General features: G+C 34.5%; 1 protein-coding gene across 3 annotated transcripts; it reads right to left on the bottom strand.

Annotated features, from left to right (window-relative positions):
* Positions 1-12,008: 12,008 nt before the first annotated feature.
* Positions 12,009-15,838, bottom strand: LOC126600332 (subtilisin-like protease SBT3.3). Of its 3 annotated transcripts, none has more exons than XM_050266914.1 (10): positions 15,681-15,838; positions 15,477-15,568; positions 15,246-15,343; positions 14,911-15,066; positions 14,053-14,714; positions 13,893-13,972; positions 13,555-13,797; positions 13,353-13,467; positions 12,925-13,117; positions 12,009-12,846 (listed from the first exon to the last, which is right to left on the bottom strand). In XM_050266914.1, exons 1-10 carry the CDS (start codon positions 15,768-15,770, stop codon positions 12,266-12,268), a joined length of 2,310 nt encoding a protein of 769 aa, XP_050122871.1. In that variant the 5' UTR covers positions 15,771-15,838; the 3' UTR covers positions 12,009-12,265. The 3 variants fall into 3 exon arrangements, with proteins under 3 accessions (XP_050122871.1, XP_050122873.1, XP_050122872.1); XM_050266916.1 differs by having other exon boundaries at positions 14,053-14,474; XM_050266915.1 differs by having other exon boundaries at positions 15,246-15,340.
* Between the last annotated feature and the right edge of the window lie 220 nt (positions 15,839-16,058).

Below are 16,058 nucleotides of genomic sequence, written 5' to 3'. Positions count from 1 at the left end.
GGTTTCTGGAATATGATTAATTTTCTTCTTCTTCCACGCTTGCTTTCTATGATGGACAATGTGCCCTTTTTTTCTTAGATAAACATCCTTTTCAATATCTTGCATGCTTTGGTAACAAAGATTAATAAAACTGCACGTCTATTATAGAGAGAGAGAGAGAAAGATAGATGAAGGGAGAAGTTGGAATTAGAGAGGGGGGGTGAGGGAGGGATGCAGTTGCTTTCCAAAGATTTGTTTGGAATTGTTTCTCCAGTTCTTTGTATTTATTTGGGATTGTTTCTCTTTTACTGAATTATTTTGGTCCATGCCGCTAAAATCTTATTTATGCTATTAACTGCTGCTGAAATGTGACTTTTGTTATTAATTTTTGACCTTTCATGTTTATGCTGCTTTTGGATTTCATTCGAATCAAATAATGTAGTTAATCTTGATATGAATTCTCTCTCTGCAACAATATTAGGGACTTTAGTTTAAATTATCACTAATTTGTTCTTGATTTGGCATTGAATCTTGGTTTAATTTGGACTGCAGGTGGTTCTGATATGAAGGAGAAGCTACAAGAGCTTATGATCTTGCTGCACTTAAGTATGACCATTCTTTAACTCATATAAACTTTCCGATAGGGTTCAAACTGTTAAGAGTTTTATGATTTTGTAAAAGCTTTTAATAGCAGAAGCTTGGTCTATTTGTGGTTGCATTATTACACTATACAAAGCTAGCAGCAGCTTAACCCCATTCACAAATACATATTTACTTTGTCCTTGGCGTCTACATGCTTATTGCTGTCACTTCTCCTTTGTACTCTCTCCTTTTTGACGAAATTACGATCTGCCCTCAGTCTCCAATTTTCTTTTGCAGTTACACTCCTGTGCTCTCGCAGAGGGAAGCTCATGGCTCGCACTGTCGCTCGGGCCAATCTCGGCCTCACTCACCCTTCTGACATCGACACCCCAAAGGTATATTTCTCTCATCGCTTTCAGAATCCAGTATATATTCGCCAATGAAATTTGTAAGTTTGATTGTTGTCTGGTTTTGGTTTTGTGAAAAATGATTTGTGGTGTGTGGGTTTGTGATTGCGTAGAGGTATTGATTGTTGTATTTGTTAGTTTTGTGATGTAGTTTGATGGATTTGTATATGTAAAGATCCGATCTTTATATGTGGGGTGATTATATTTTTTTATTGTTTGATTGACTTTATGAGATAAGACCAATAAGTGATTGATTTTTGTTAATGAGGTTTTTATTTTTATTATTTATATAAATATATGTGTGTGTATATAGATGTGTGTGTGAATATATATGTGTGTGTGTGTATAGATTTATACATATGGATGGATCGGTGTATGCTTAGTCCGTAATAGAAGAGGAGAAAATGAAAACCACATCAAGCAACTCGCATTTAAAGCTCTTTTTTTTTTTTCTCTTTTGACAAATCTCTCTTTGTTAGATTGCTAGGGGGTGGGGGTGGGGTGCACTGTGTGAGGACCATTTATGTTTTATTACGATCGTATCTATAGTTTTGGGAACTGGAGAAAAGATGTGGAACAAATCATTTGCACAGCAGAGGCCAACTTGATTCTTTCTCGAATTTGTAGTGCACAAAAATTGTTTAGTTTATGTGTGGAGGAGATGAGAGAAGGCAGATATGCAAATGCTACATCAGATATGATTCCTTTTTACAGATTTCGGTGCTCACATTTGTAGTTTTAAGATTGTTGTGGGTGTTTCGTAACATTGAAGGATCCCCTGTTTCAAGAATTGTTATTCCATTCGATTTTGTGAGTCGAATAGTGAAATATAATGATGAACTATCTTTTTTTTCTTGGTCAAAATATAAGTTTATATTGTCCTAATAAATTGTATCGAGTGTATATTTGATTGCGGCTGGTGAACTCGAACTGAGTCTGATATGTCGATTGCTTAAAACTTTTTAGCATTGATTTGATTTCCAAGAGATTCAATCATTGTCTTAGGCATCCTAATTCCTAAGAAATCTATTGTGCTAAGTTCTTTTTAGTAGGAAATTATGGTTGCTGATTTTAGCAATGGATTGAGTCTTTCTATTTGCTATGATTATATCTCTAAACAAGATGACTTTAAATTAGGTGCAAATGAAAAATTTTGTTTACAAGAGAAAATGGATAGGTGTATGGTTATCAATGTAAGCGTGAGGCGTAGGCAAGGCGTTCGAGGGATAGCCCAGCCTTCACCTCACGGGACCTAAATTTTTTAATATATACACTAAGCGTACACATATATTATATTAAAAAAAAGATTATTAATCAATAATCACCCTAAGCACACACATATATTATAAATACACATATATATACATATATTTTATATATATATATATATATATATATATAATAGAGGATGAAAAGCACAATGAGCACACATAACAATGCACGCAGACAACACACACATCCATTATATAAAAAAATAAAATCAGAAAAAGAAAAAAAAAGGCAGAGAGACAATAGTGCAAGGAAGTGGTATGAGGCAATTAAAACCCTACCTAAAATTTGGGTTTGGGAGTAAAAAAATTTTTAAAAAAAATTCCCCTGAGGCGCGCCTAGGCAGCTCCGGTGGCGCCTTCCGCCCACTCCCTCAAAACAGAGGCGGCAACCCTCAAGCCCAGCCTCACAAGGCGCACCTAGGCGCCCCTTGACGCGAGCCTTTTAAAACATTGATGGTTATTAATCTTTGCTTTTCTTCCATTACATTATTTGATTTTTTGGTTGTTACTGCTGTGAAATCAAATCCGTTCGATGCACTGCGCTACCAACAGAAACGCGATGTTCATGAACTATTTTCTTTCAATTGCTCCTTAAACATAAGAGGCCATACTAGCATAAGCTGTTTGGCACAAGATTATTTAAAACTTATGTAATCGACTCATTTTTCTTGTCATTTCATGTTGGTTAGGTGAAGTTTATTTGGACTGTTATGAACCTATAATTCTGTTATCCGAACTGCAATATATAAACTTGGTTATTTACTTCTCACGCCATTGAAGCACAAAAGTTGTTCCTGCATTAAGTTCTTTATATTGAAATTGAACAAATTTAATTTTCCTTTATATCCAAATGCATTGAAGTAATTGTGACATGATTGTTCAATTATGGCCTTGGCCGAGGCCTCTTGCAGTTTATTGAACATTTCACCTAGGCTTAAGCTTTCATATTCTTCGTTAGACCAAATTAGTTGTGTTGGATTCAAAATATTTCTAAAATCTCTTCTTTTCTTTTGGTGTGGCTTTGGTCATTTAACTAAAATTTCATTAGATTTGGTCTTTCAAATTTTAAAGTCTCTGAGTTGCTAATGGATTTACTTTGTTTGCAAATTTCAAAAATTTGGATCGTTGGAGCAAGAAGTTGGTTCCTTGCCATTTTGAGGTATATAATTATACACCCTCATTTTTATTCAAAGCCTAATTAGTTATTTACATGTTTTTAATTTATCTTTGTGAAGCTTTCATGCTTGGATTTTAAATATATAATTCAATTTTGTTCGTTTGAGCTTAGAATGGAACTGGGCTTCTTTCTATTTTGTGCGCATGTCTGTATCTGTCCATTTATGTAAAGCTTGAGATAACTAAGCATGTATTTGTACCAAACCCCATTCCAATTGAATGGTTGGTGTATTTGTTCCAAATGACATTCGAATTGGATGATTGGTTCATTTGTTCCAAACCCCATTGGAATTGTATTTGTATTTCTGCCATTTATGGATGGTTGGTGTAGCTGCTATGATTGTCATATTGTGTATGTTGGTTATTGCTTGACTAAACAAATAAAGTCAGCAAAAAAGTAGATGCTATGTCAGTGTATGTCAATGGGGAGTGTAGCTATCAAATGTATGATTACATTGATCAAGGATGATGAGTATAACAGAGTCCTAACTAAGCAATGTATGTTAGTGACTCTGTGTAGATGTTATGCTTTGAATTTAGTGAGTTTTTTTGGGCAAGGGTTTTCAAGTTTTTTTGTTGAATTTCTCTTGCTTCATTTTATATTTTTACATGTACAAGAGTAGAAACCTTCCGTACAGAAGCTTCACATCCTCCCTCAACAATTTGTGTGTCTTTCTGTCGAAATTATTCATGTTTTCCTGTATTACGGTTTCAAAAAGGATTTTGATATTGTCCCCAGTCAATCTGAGGGTTTTATTTGATCTCTAAGAATTGTGGGAAAGAACAGGCAAATGCATCTAGACGGGTGGTTTTGGTGGTTAGGAGACTTGAAGGGCCAATGGAGACAGTCTATCCTTGGCCATATTTTCCTTTTTAGGTTCGTATATGCAGCTTTAAAGAAATGACGTTATATCATCACAATCTCATTGCTGGATTTTATTCAGCGTTGATTTCGATATGATAGTATCTTGTTAACTATCCTATGGAACAAAGTTCACAATTTCTCATATTTAGACTCAAATGCTAATAGATTCTGAGTGGTTTTTAATCTTTGATGATCTGGCATCCGGTTTGTAGATTTCTCTTTATGTCGAGTTTTATCTTTCTTATGTTGTTTTTTTTTTTTTTTAATTAAATTTTTTAGAATTTTCAGAATTTTGGGTCGTTGGAGGCAAAAGTTGGTTGCTTGCTTGACACGATTAGGTATATAATTATACACCCAATTGACTTTGATCTTTATGTTTTTAATAATTGAGAAAGAGTAGTGTTAATAATTGAGAAATTTGTGTTAAACATGTTTACTTGAAAAATTCATCTTAGAGATTTGTTTGGTTTTGAAATTCCATCAAAAGCTATGGTTTTTGTGCGATTGATTTTGTGAGGGAGATAAGGCACGACCTTCTAATTTGGTTTTTTCTCCCTCATTTTTCAAATTCCTTCAAAATCTTGCAATTTGCCTTTCTAAATTAGCTTAAGAGTTTTCATAAAATTGAATATTTCGTTAATTTGATCATTGAGATTGGTTCTGAAATTCCAATTTGTTTGAGCAATGACAAATTGGGATTGGTTTTTAAATTCCCCATTCAAAAATACATAGCAATTTCAGCTCCCGTTTGTTAAGCAAATACATGGCTAATAATTAACGTCCGTTTACTCTCAAAAAACCTTTCCCAAATCCTCAAATACATAGCTAAATCAATTAAACGCACATTTGATTGCTGCAATCAATGTCAGATATTCCTTGGGAGTAAGCATTGTTCAATTTTAATTGCAAATGGCAACTGAAATTATCTTATTTATTACCACTATTGATTTGGATCTGTAATACACAATGTTTAGATCATTTGATCGGTACTTAGTTAAGTTTAATACCGACGGTTTGGCTGTGATCGAATTGATCCAGTCTTGAATAGTGTGGCATGTGAGATGATAACAGACTAACAAAGGAAAAGGAGTTGACGCATGTGTTTGATTCACAAATTTTGGCAAATCCTTGCCATTTTTTTGGTTTCCTAGTGATATACATCTATCTTCATAACCAAATAGTGATAACTTAGAGTTTCTAGAAGTTTTAATGTGTTTCGTGTCCTGCATTTTTGTAACGTCCGTACAAGTTGTCACTCAGATCTTTTGGTTTCTGGCTACTTTAGTTTTTCAGCATTGAATTATAGGATTAAAGTTTTTGATTGAGTTCTTATTTAATTTCATATTGGAATGGGTACAATTTAGGCCTGGCAAATGGGTCGTGTCTGTCGTGTTCGTGTTGTTTTCGTGTAACACCTGTTATCTTAACGGGTCGTGTCGTGTCACACCTGTTATCTTAACGGGTCCTTAACAGGTGTTGGGTAAAGTGACCCGAGCCGTTATAACCCGTTATGACCCGTTAAGAAAAATATAAATTTTCTTAAATTTCCACATACCACACATTACCACATAAATATTACTTCAAAACATTAAAACATATTTGTCATTTAAGTACTACATCTACACTCGAAAATAAAAGCCTAATAAAAAACCAAGTTTGACGGTTGTGATCTCGAAGCATATACAAACAAGTTAGTGATTTTTGCCATATGTGATTTCGAAGCATATAAAAACAAGTTTGACGGTTGGATCGTTAAAATTAGTTTCATAGAATTCGTATGCCATCAAAACGATAGATTCACTAACACTTAGAGTTTATTTATATTTTTATTAAGTATAACATAAGATTTTGTGGTATCCATTTGTGTAAATATTTTAAATTGACGATCAAATTCATTCATTGTATTCGTATAGGGTCAAGGAGTGTAGTTGTAAAAAATCATCAAAATCGGAGTTAAAATAACCATTAAATCGTGATTTTTTGTTTTATAACCGTCGAAAAGTTTTGTCTAATACTTGATCTCTGAATGTTTGTTTTTTGTGATTTTTGGCGTATGCGATCTCAAAGCATATACAAACAAGTTTGACGGTTGGATCGTTAAAATTAGTTTCATAGAATTCGTATCCCATCAAAACGATAGATTAACTAACACTTGAGTTTATTTATACTTTCATTAAGTATAACATAAGATTTTGTGGTATCCACTTGTATAAATATTATAAATTGACGATCAAATTCATTCATTGTATTTGTATAGGGTCAAGGAGTGTAGTTGTAAAAAATCATCAAAATCGGAGTTAAAATAACCGTTAAATCGTGAATTTTTGTTTTATAACCGTCGAAAAGTTTTGTCTCATTACTTGATCTCTGAATATTTGTTTTTTGTGATTTTTGGCGTATGCGATCTGGAAGCATATACAAACAAGTTTGACAGTTGGATCGTTGAAATTAGTTTCATAGAATTCGCATCCCATCAAAACAATATATTCACTTTCATTAAGTATAACATAAGATTTTGTGGCATCCACTAGTGTAAATATTTTAAATTGGAAATCGAATTCATTCATTGTATTCATATAGGGTCAAGGAGTGTGGTTGTAAAAAGTCATCAAAATCAGAGTTAAAATAACCGTTAAATTGTGATTTTTTGTTTTATAACCGTCAAAAAGTTTTGTCTCATTACTTCATCTCTGAATGTTTGTTTTTTGTGATTTTTGGCGTATGCGATCTCGAAGCATATACAAACAAGTTTGACGGTTTGATCGTTAAAATTAGTTTCACAGAATTTGTATGCCATCAAAACGATAGATTCACAAACACTTACAATTTATTTATACTTTCATTAAGTAAAACATAGGATTGTGTGGTATCGACTTATGTAAATATTTTAAATTGACGATCAAATTCATTCATTGTATTAGTATAGGGTAAAGGAGTGTAGTTGTAAAAAATCATCAAAATCGGAGTTAAAATAACCGTTAAATTGTGATTTTTTGTTTTATAACCGTCGAAAAGTTTTGTCTCATTACTTGATCTCTGAATGTTTTTTTTTTGTGATTTTTGGCGTATACGATCTCGAAGCATATACAAACAAGTTTGATGGTTGGATCGTTGAAATTAGTTTCATAGAATTCGTATCCCATCAAAACAATAGATTCACTAACACTTAGAGTTTATTTATAATTTCATTAAGTATAACATAAGATTTTGTGACATCCACTAGTGTAATATATTTTAAATTGGAAATCGAATTCATTCATTGTATTCATATAGGGTCAAGGAGTGTAGTTGTAAAAAATCATCAAAATCGGAGTTAAAATAACTGTTAAATCATGATTTTTTGTTTTATAACCGTCGAAAAGTTTTGTCTCATTACTTGATATATGAATGTTTGTTTTTTGTGATTTTTGGCGTATGCGATCTCGAAGCATATACAAATAAGTTTGACGGTTAGATCGTTGAAATTAGTTTCATAGAATTCATATCTCATCAAAACTATAGATTCACTAACACTTAGAGTTTATTTATACATTCATTAAGTATAACATAATATTTTGTGGTATCCACTTGTGTAAATATTTTAAATTGAAAATCAAATTCATTCATTGTATTCATATAGGGTCAAGGAGTGTAGTTGTAAAAAATCATCAAAATTGGAGTTAAAATAACCGTTAAATCGTGATTTTTTGTTTTATAACCGTCGAAACGTTTTGTCTCATTACTTAATCTCTCAATGTTTGTTTTTTGTGATTTTTGGCCTATACGATCTCGAAGTATATACAAACAAGTTTGACGGTTGGATCGTTGAAATTAGTTTCATAGAATTCGTTTCCCATTAAAACGATAGATTCACTAACACTTAGAGTTTATTTATACTTCATTAAGTATAACATAAGATTTTGTGGTATCCACTAGTGTAAATATTTTAAATTGAAAATCGAATTCATTCATTGTATTCATATAGGGTCAACGAGTGTAGCTGTAAAAAATCATCAAAATTGGAGTTAAAATAACCGTTAAATCGTGATTTTTTGTTTTATATTCGTCGAAAAGTTTTGTCTCATTACTTGAACTCTGAATTTTTGTTTTTTGTGATTTTTGGCGTATGGGATCTCGAAGCATATACAAACAAGTTTGACAGTTGGATCGTTAAAATTAGTTTCACAGAATTCGTATGCCATCAAAACGATAGATTCACTAACACTTAGAGTTTATTTATAATTTCATTAAGTAAAGCATAAGATTGTGTGGTATCCACTTATGTAAATATTTTAAATTGACGATCAAATTCATTCATTGTATTAGTATAGGGTAAAGGAGTTTAGTTGTAAAAAATCATCAAAATCGGAGTTAAAATAACCGTTAAATTGTGATTTTTTTTTTTTGTAACCGTCGAAAAGTTTTGTCTCATTACTTGATCTCTGAATGATTGTTTTTTGTGATTTTTGGCGTATGCCATCTCGAAGCATATACAAACAAGTTTGACAGTTGGATCGTTAAAATTAGTTTCATATAATTTGTATCCCATCAAAACGATAGATTCACTAACACTTAGAGTTTATTTATACTTTCATTAAGTATAACATAAGATTTTGTGGTATCCACTAGTGTAAATATTTTAAATTGAAAATCGAATTCATTCATTGTATTCATATAAGGTCAATGAGTGTAGTTGTAAAAAATCATCAAAATCGGAGTTAAAATAACCGTTAAATCGTGATTTTTTGCTTTAAAACCGTCGAAAAGTTTTGTCCCGTTACTTGATCTCTGAATGTTTGTTTTTTGCGATTTTTGGCGTATACGATCTCGAAGCATATACAAACGAGTTTAACGGTTGGATCATTGAAATTAGTTTCGTGTATCCCATCAAGTTCAATGGTGTGTGTGTGTGTATATATATATATTTATTATGTAGATTTAAATCTATTTATTTTGTACGTATAATTATTATAGTTTTTAGGGGTATAAAATTTAATTTAAAACTTAATATATATATATATATATAATTATTATAGTTAATATTTTGGGGGTATAATTATTATAGTATATATAATTATTATAGTTAATTTAATATATATATATATATATATAATTATTATAGTATTTTTTAGGGTTATAAAATTATTAAATTAATATTCTGCTTATCGTGTATCGTGTTACCCATGTGTATACCCGAACCAACCCGTTATCTTAACAGGTGCTTATCGGGTTACCCGATAACACCCGATTCGTTATCGTGTCGACCCAAACACCTGTTAATTTCGTGTCGTGTCGTGTCGGGTTATCGGGTCGTGTCAGGAATTGTCAGACCTAGTACAATCTGAGCACTCCTGAAACTGAAAAGTTCTCCGAAGATTGGGAAAATGGCTATGTTAGATATGGTTTATCGTCCATGCAAGAATGGCGTACCACAATGGAGGATGCTGTGAGTGCATTAAACTTTTCTCTTCCTCTTTGAAGTTCTTTTCAAAACATAAATTCTTTTATGTCCATTCTCAAAAGTTTATACTGTCGTATCATTTTCCGTCTTTATTTAGCATGCTATAGAAAGGATTCAACTGAATCTGATTTTACTTGACATGTTCAAATCCTCTTAATCATGTTCTTGAAATTTTCTATATGTATCGTGTTCTTTGCATTTCATTATCTAAACTTTGTTATTTGAATTTGGTTACCTAATATATGATGTGACCAATGGCTTTGTATGGCTGGCTGGTGTGATTTGGGAGTGTTTTTAGTCAATGGGAGACAAAGGACAAAAGTATAGGATAGTAGAATTTTTGGTAATTTATGGGATTAGAAGTCTTCCTTTATTTTTGTCTTGGTGTGATCAATTGTAACAAAGAATTTTCATTAAATTGAGGCAGTGAACCGACTAATTTTCAACTGTTGTTTATCTACAGTATTCTCCATTCTCTTGGACCAAGCATGAAATCCCAAGCACTATATCACCACAAAGCAAGCAAGCTGAAAAGCAATCCAACAAACCCTTTTTTCCAGAAGCACTTAACAGAACCTTTCTATGGGTTAATTGTTGTTTCAATTATACCAGATTGAAAACGAGTATGGAACCATTGGTCAAGCATACAGGGTTGTTGCTTCTTTTTCTCAAGGAAACAGAGCATTTTTTTGCAACCACATCTTTTGTAATCAGCCTCGGTTGAATGTATATAAAAGCTAAGCTGTTTATCTTACCGATATCGTTCACTCATCTATCCCTTTTGTTCGTTCATGATTATATTGAATTTTTTTTTCCAGGTTAAATGTGTCTTATTCATGTAGTTAAGGCTGGTGCATTCAAGTCCCACAGCAACTCGTGGGCATATTTCTAGTAATTCCTATTCTTTTTGGTAAACGTAATTCCTATTCTTGGTGCAGACTTAGATATGTGAGAATCCAATAGACTTCATTCAAGTGATGTTCACTAAAAGCATACATAAATTGACTCACAACACTTACTGCATATGCAATGTCTGGTCTGTGTGATAAATAAATCTTCCTACTAATCTGATCTGAATACTCTCCATGATCATGATTTTGAACAGTAAGTGTATCAGATGGCTTACAATCTAGCAAACCAATTTCTGTCAACAAATCAAGAACATATTTCCTTGGTAATAGAAATATACCTTGGTCTAAAAGCGCGACTTCAATCCCCGAAAAACACTCAAGGCACCCAAATCTTTTCATTTCAAATTCGGAAACCAAATCGTCGGAAGACTTTACAATTTCTTGTTGATCATCCTCAGCCAGAATCATATCAACAACATCGATTATAAGTGAATTAACTATAGCTGTCCATAAAGTTTCATTAAATTTCGGATTATGGAGATTTGTTGACCCATATAATTAAATGTATGGCAAAAGGGTTAATGTAAAAAATCTTGTTAAAGAAAGAAATTATATTTTAAACAGGAAAAACCTTTTAAGAACTCTGCAAATTTCCGTGTTACCAATTTTGCTCCTAGGAATAACATTATGGCCTAAATCCGGTCATACCCTATATATTCAATATCACATACAACCGACTTACAAACTACAAACTGATACATCCTTCGTAGTTTCGATTGATGGTTGTTCTGCTAGTCGTCTTTGTTACTACATGTACTCACTCACTCTCTCTCTCTCTCCAATTTTAGCTAGTCAGTGTTTTTTTTGTACTACAGGACTGATGAAATCGAATTGGCTTGTTGCATCTCTTAGGTTCACAAAATTGGAAGGTTTATGGAACTAGATACTTTGTTCCATGTGTGCGCGATTTTGAATGCAAAAAAGATGGAGGTCTATGTTCATATTCAAAACACGATGGCGAATGTGTAGGTGTTGAATCCATTTGTCCTCCTCTTGATAAAAATGAAAAAGAGATCCAAGCCGATGCAGGAGACGCGACAGACTGTGCTCATAATCGCGACTGCGATGGTTTAACTTGTGCTGCTGGCTGCAAAGTCGCTGATTGTTTAACTAACACCTGTTTTTGCAAATGTTAATGACTTCAATACAAGTAATCATATGATCTCAACATAAGGATCTCGGGAGAGGGCAGAGCGAAATGAAAGGTTATGAATTCACAAATTTTAATTTTATCATCCAAGTATTGAGAAATATTAAGTGATACGAGTACCACCTGCTTTGACCTTCAAGAGGTGACCATGTTGTGTGAAACTACGATCCACTCAAAACTTGTCACCTGCTAATATAAAAATGAAACTCAAATGCAAAACTAAACAATTAAATTATAAATTGCTTTCCTCCATAATTTCCTAGCGAAAATAATGACATTGAGATTCGTCAACAAGTTCTTTCTCCTCTGTCCCTCTGGTGATACAAGAAACACATACAATCCACTACTTCTTTTCCGAATTTTTGTTTCTTGCGTTTTCAGGCGTGGGATCATTGGTATCTTATTTTTAGTACAGGAGGGATAATGTTATAGTGATTGAATGCTTTTCATAACTGAAATGCACTAATTTATTTCAGTATTCAATTTAGTCTTCATCATCATCATCATCATGAGGTTGTAAGAACTCAGTTCTCACAGACAAAGGAATCCTCACGGCATGCACTCCGTCAACCCAAGTAAGGCTTCCAAAATAGTAACCAGTGTTCATCTCGTGGATTGCGGAGATTGTGATTGTGAAAGTGAGTTTTTCAACTGTGGAATTGAAGACCAGAGCAGTAGGGTTCACATATACAATTGTACCGAATGGAGGCTCAATGGTAGCTTTGTAAATGGACTCAGGGGCTCCAACATTTGTTACAGTTCTTTTTACTGTGACGGGATTTCTCAGACTAGGTATGGTCACGGAAGGTAGGTTAACGTCAAGGATAGAGGGCTTCTTCACGGGACATGTTGTCTTTTTCCCTGTAAGTCGAGAGATGGCAGAGTTGTTGTACGCCCTTGCACAAAGATATTCCATGTAGTCTGCTGCACCCATGTCGTATACTAGTCCAGGCTCTGCTGCGCCATTGGGATTCACCAGACCACCTCCGAAGTCAAATGAATTTGCCAACTTTTGAGGCGATCCTTCTGCAAATATAGGTAAACCAGATGGGCCGTTCCTCCATGCTTCATTTAAATTCATAACACTGTTAAGTTTCACATGTATCTTATTGAAATTAGGAACATATCATATAATGTGATTACCAGTTGTTACTAGTGCTGATTTGATGGCTGCTGGAGACCAATTAGGATGCATTCTCTTGATAAGAGCCACAATGCCTGTGACATGAGGAGTTGACATTGATGTTCCAGACATCATTGCATATCCACCCTCCGCAAATGAATAAAGTGGAGACGTTGCTGCTAGTATGTTCACACCAGGCGCGGCTATATCTGGCTGTCCGACAAAGGCACAACAACAAAAAAAAGTGTTATAAGAAGATACTCAACGGTTACGGTGAATCTCAAACGACAGAGACTTGTCTCTACCAAAAACTTGCTGATAGCTTTTCCAGGAGAAACATGCATGAGATGATCTCTAGAAGAAAGCTTCAGTTTATTGTAATGCGGAGAGTTACAAATTTTCAAGAATTGATGTGAACATGAAAAGTACATTAGATTAGAGTAGATACCTTGAGAGTTGCTGGTGTTATGGAGTTTGGTCCCCTAGAGGAAAAATAGGCCACCTTGGCAGAGAGTGGCTTGCCCACAATTGTTTGAGGAGGGATCAGCTTTACAAGAGGATATCTGTGCACTCCAAACAAATTTTGAGGATTACAAACAAACCTAGCAGTACTAATCACACATTTTACAATAAAATTTAAAGTTACGTACCTGGTAGACCGGATATAAAATAGAATTCGAGTGCCAATCTCATAGTCAACTTCAATGCATGGAAAGTCTTCATTACATGGATATAAAGCATCACTTGGATTCTTTGCGATGATTAGGCCAACACCTCCTGCTTCTTTCACAACTGCTGAAGCATTTGTTATCGCCCGACGACCCATTGTAGTGAAGCAGAGAACCACCTTTCCAACTACTATAGTTTTGTTAAGTGAGAGGGATTCACACACACTGAAAACAAGCAACTCGTGAAAACAAATAATAAATATATTGTAAATTAGGCAAACTGTAAGATCTGGCACAATGTTATTAAGAATGCTACGTACCCTCTAGTGGTAAGCCCTTTAGACTCTGGGTATACCAAGCTTGTAAATCCAATCTCTGTCCCTGTAAACATAGCTTGACCCTACAAGAATATCAAAGTATACGTGTATGAGATGCTTCAAACTCCAAAATGCTAATTGCCCCAATCACAAAAACACATACCAGGAAAGTTTTATTATTTCCTAAAGTTATAGAAGTAGGAAATTCTCGATCCATGGTGCTTGCTGCAACAGTTATGATCCACGGTGCTGTGTTCGAAACCGTTTGTGCTGAAGGTCCATTATTTCCAGCTCCACACACAACAGTAATCCCCTTAGCCACAGCATGAAAGGAACCGGTTGCAATGCCATCACGCTCATCAACATCTGAGAAGAGGGGAATAGGATGCCCAATTGACAATGACAACACATCAACCCCATCATGTATTGCTTCGTCAAAAGCTTTCAACATATCAGCTGTTGAGCATTTGCCTCCAAGCACATTCCAACAAACCTTGTAAATGGCCAACCGAGCCTTTGGAGCACCGCCTCTAATTGTACCAAGACCAAGGCCCTTGTAGCTGATATTAGCCACAAAAGAACCAGCTGCAGTGCTTGAAGTATGAGTACCATGTCCATGTGCATCTCTAGGAGAATGGAATTCTTTGTCCAATGGCTTTGCATACTCGGCAAGAAGTCCATTGATAAACCAACGGGCTCCGATGATTTTTTTATTGCAATGTATTGTAGCATTGAAATTGTCCCCGGATTCACAAACACCATTCCAATGAGATGGAACAGGCCCGAGGCCTTTTTCATTGAATGAATCAGACTCCGGCCATATACCTGCCTTGATTCATTGAGTGGTTATGTTAAGGGACCACTACGTGTGTGTACATGTGTGTGTGTGTGTGTGTGTGTATGTGTGTGTGTGTGTGTGTGTGTGTGTGTGAGGGAGGGAGGGAAGGAAGGAGGGAGGGAGGGAGGGAGGAAGGGAGAGACAGAGAGAGAGAGAGAGGCAGAGAGAGAGAGAGAGAGCAACCTGTGTCAAGAACACCTATGATAACTCCATCCCCCATGTTGCTCTTGGGAAGAATATTGGAAGGAGAGTGAGGTGAGAGGCCAAGAAAATCCCAACTCCGAGTTGTTTCCAGCTTATGAAGGCTATTTGGTATGATTCGTACAACACCAGGCAACTCTTGAATTCACAAATGTTATAAGCATAAGAAGCCATAATTATAATAAGTACAATGCTCTTATTCATTTAAATTTGAAGAACATTTCATGAGTCCATGGCAGTTTGTGTTATCATTGCCAATCATTGAACACGATACATGACTTTATTGAATGATCTATGGCAAAGTTTTTAAAAGATACCTGAAAGTTGTTGGGTTTGAGACTCCGTGAGCTTGGCTGCAAACCCAGAGAAACCATGTTTGTAACTGTATACCATCAATTCCGAGGCTAATTCCCTGCTGTGGCATAAGAACCACATAATTACTTAACAAACATTTTACTCCAAATTTGGTTTATTTAAGCATCGATCCTAGACTAAAATTCACATAATTGGTCTTTAAGGCTTTATTTTTCTACATCCATTTATATTACCTTCCCACGACAGTGGCAAGCAAGTCATGATGTGAATCTGTGATTAACTTGGTGTTGTCATGCTGCCTATCTCCCATATAAACAATGTGTACCTGTTGGTTGAGAGATGTATTAGAGCACCCAGTTCAAGTTTTTTCGAAGAAAAATCAAAGAAAAGGCAAATCGTAAAGAACAAGAAAAGTGTTTGAGATGTTGAAAATATACATGGCTCTTTGCTGCCACCCTTGTTATCAATCCCTGACCAGTAAAACAGATAAGGCTGAGTAGAGCGAGTATTGAACTTGAGCTGCTCATATTGTCTCTACCACATAGAGAAAGAGACAAGGGGGGGATCGTGTGGAAGAGGTTGATCAATTATGACCGAATAAAGATGAAGAATCTGAGCACTCTCTTTCGAATATATAGATAAAAAAAAAAGATATTTTGGATGTGGTTCCTAATCCTTAACATTCTTTGACTAAATCCTTAATGGTATTCAAAGTTTGATCAAAGTCCCTTGACTTTGTACAACTCATTATATTACAATTAATATTTATATTTTTATAGTTTTGACATTAATTGTTTGATATTTTATGAGATTTA

Source organism: Malus sylvestris, chromosome 14 (genome assembly GCF_916048215.2).
Source record: "Malus sylvestris chromosome 14, drMalSylv7.2, whole genome shotgun sequence".
Taxonomy (NCBI): domain Eukaryota; kingdom Viridiplantae; phylum Streptophyta; class Magnoliopsida; order Rosales; family Rosaceae; genus Malus; species Malus sylvestris.
The sequence above is the reverse complement of the archived record's forward strand: the minus strand, read 5'-3'. Positions and strand labels throughout refer to the sequence as shown.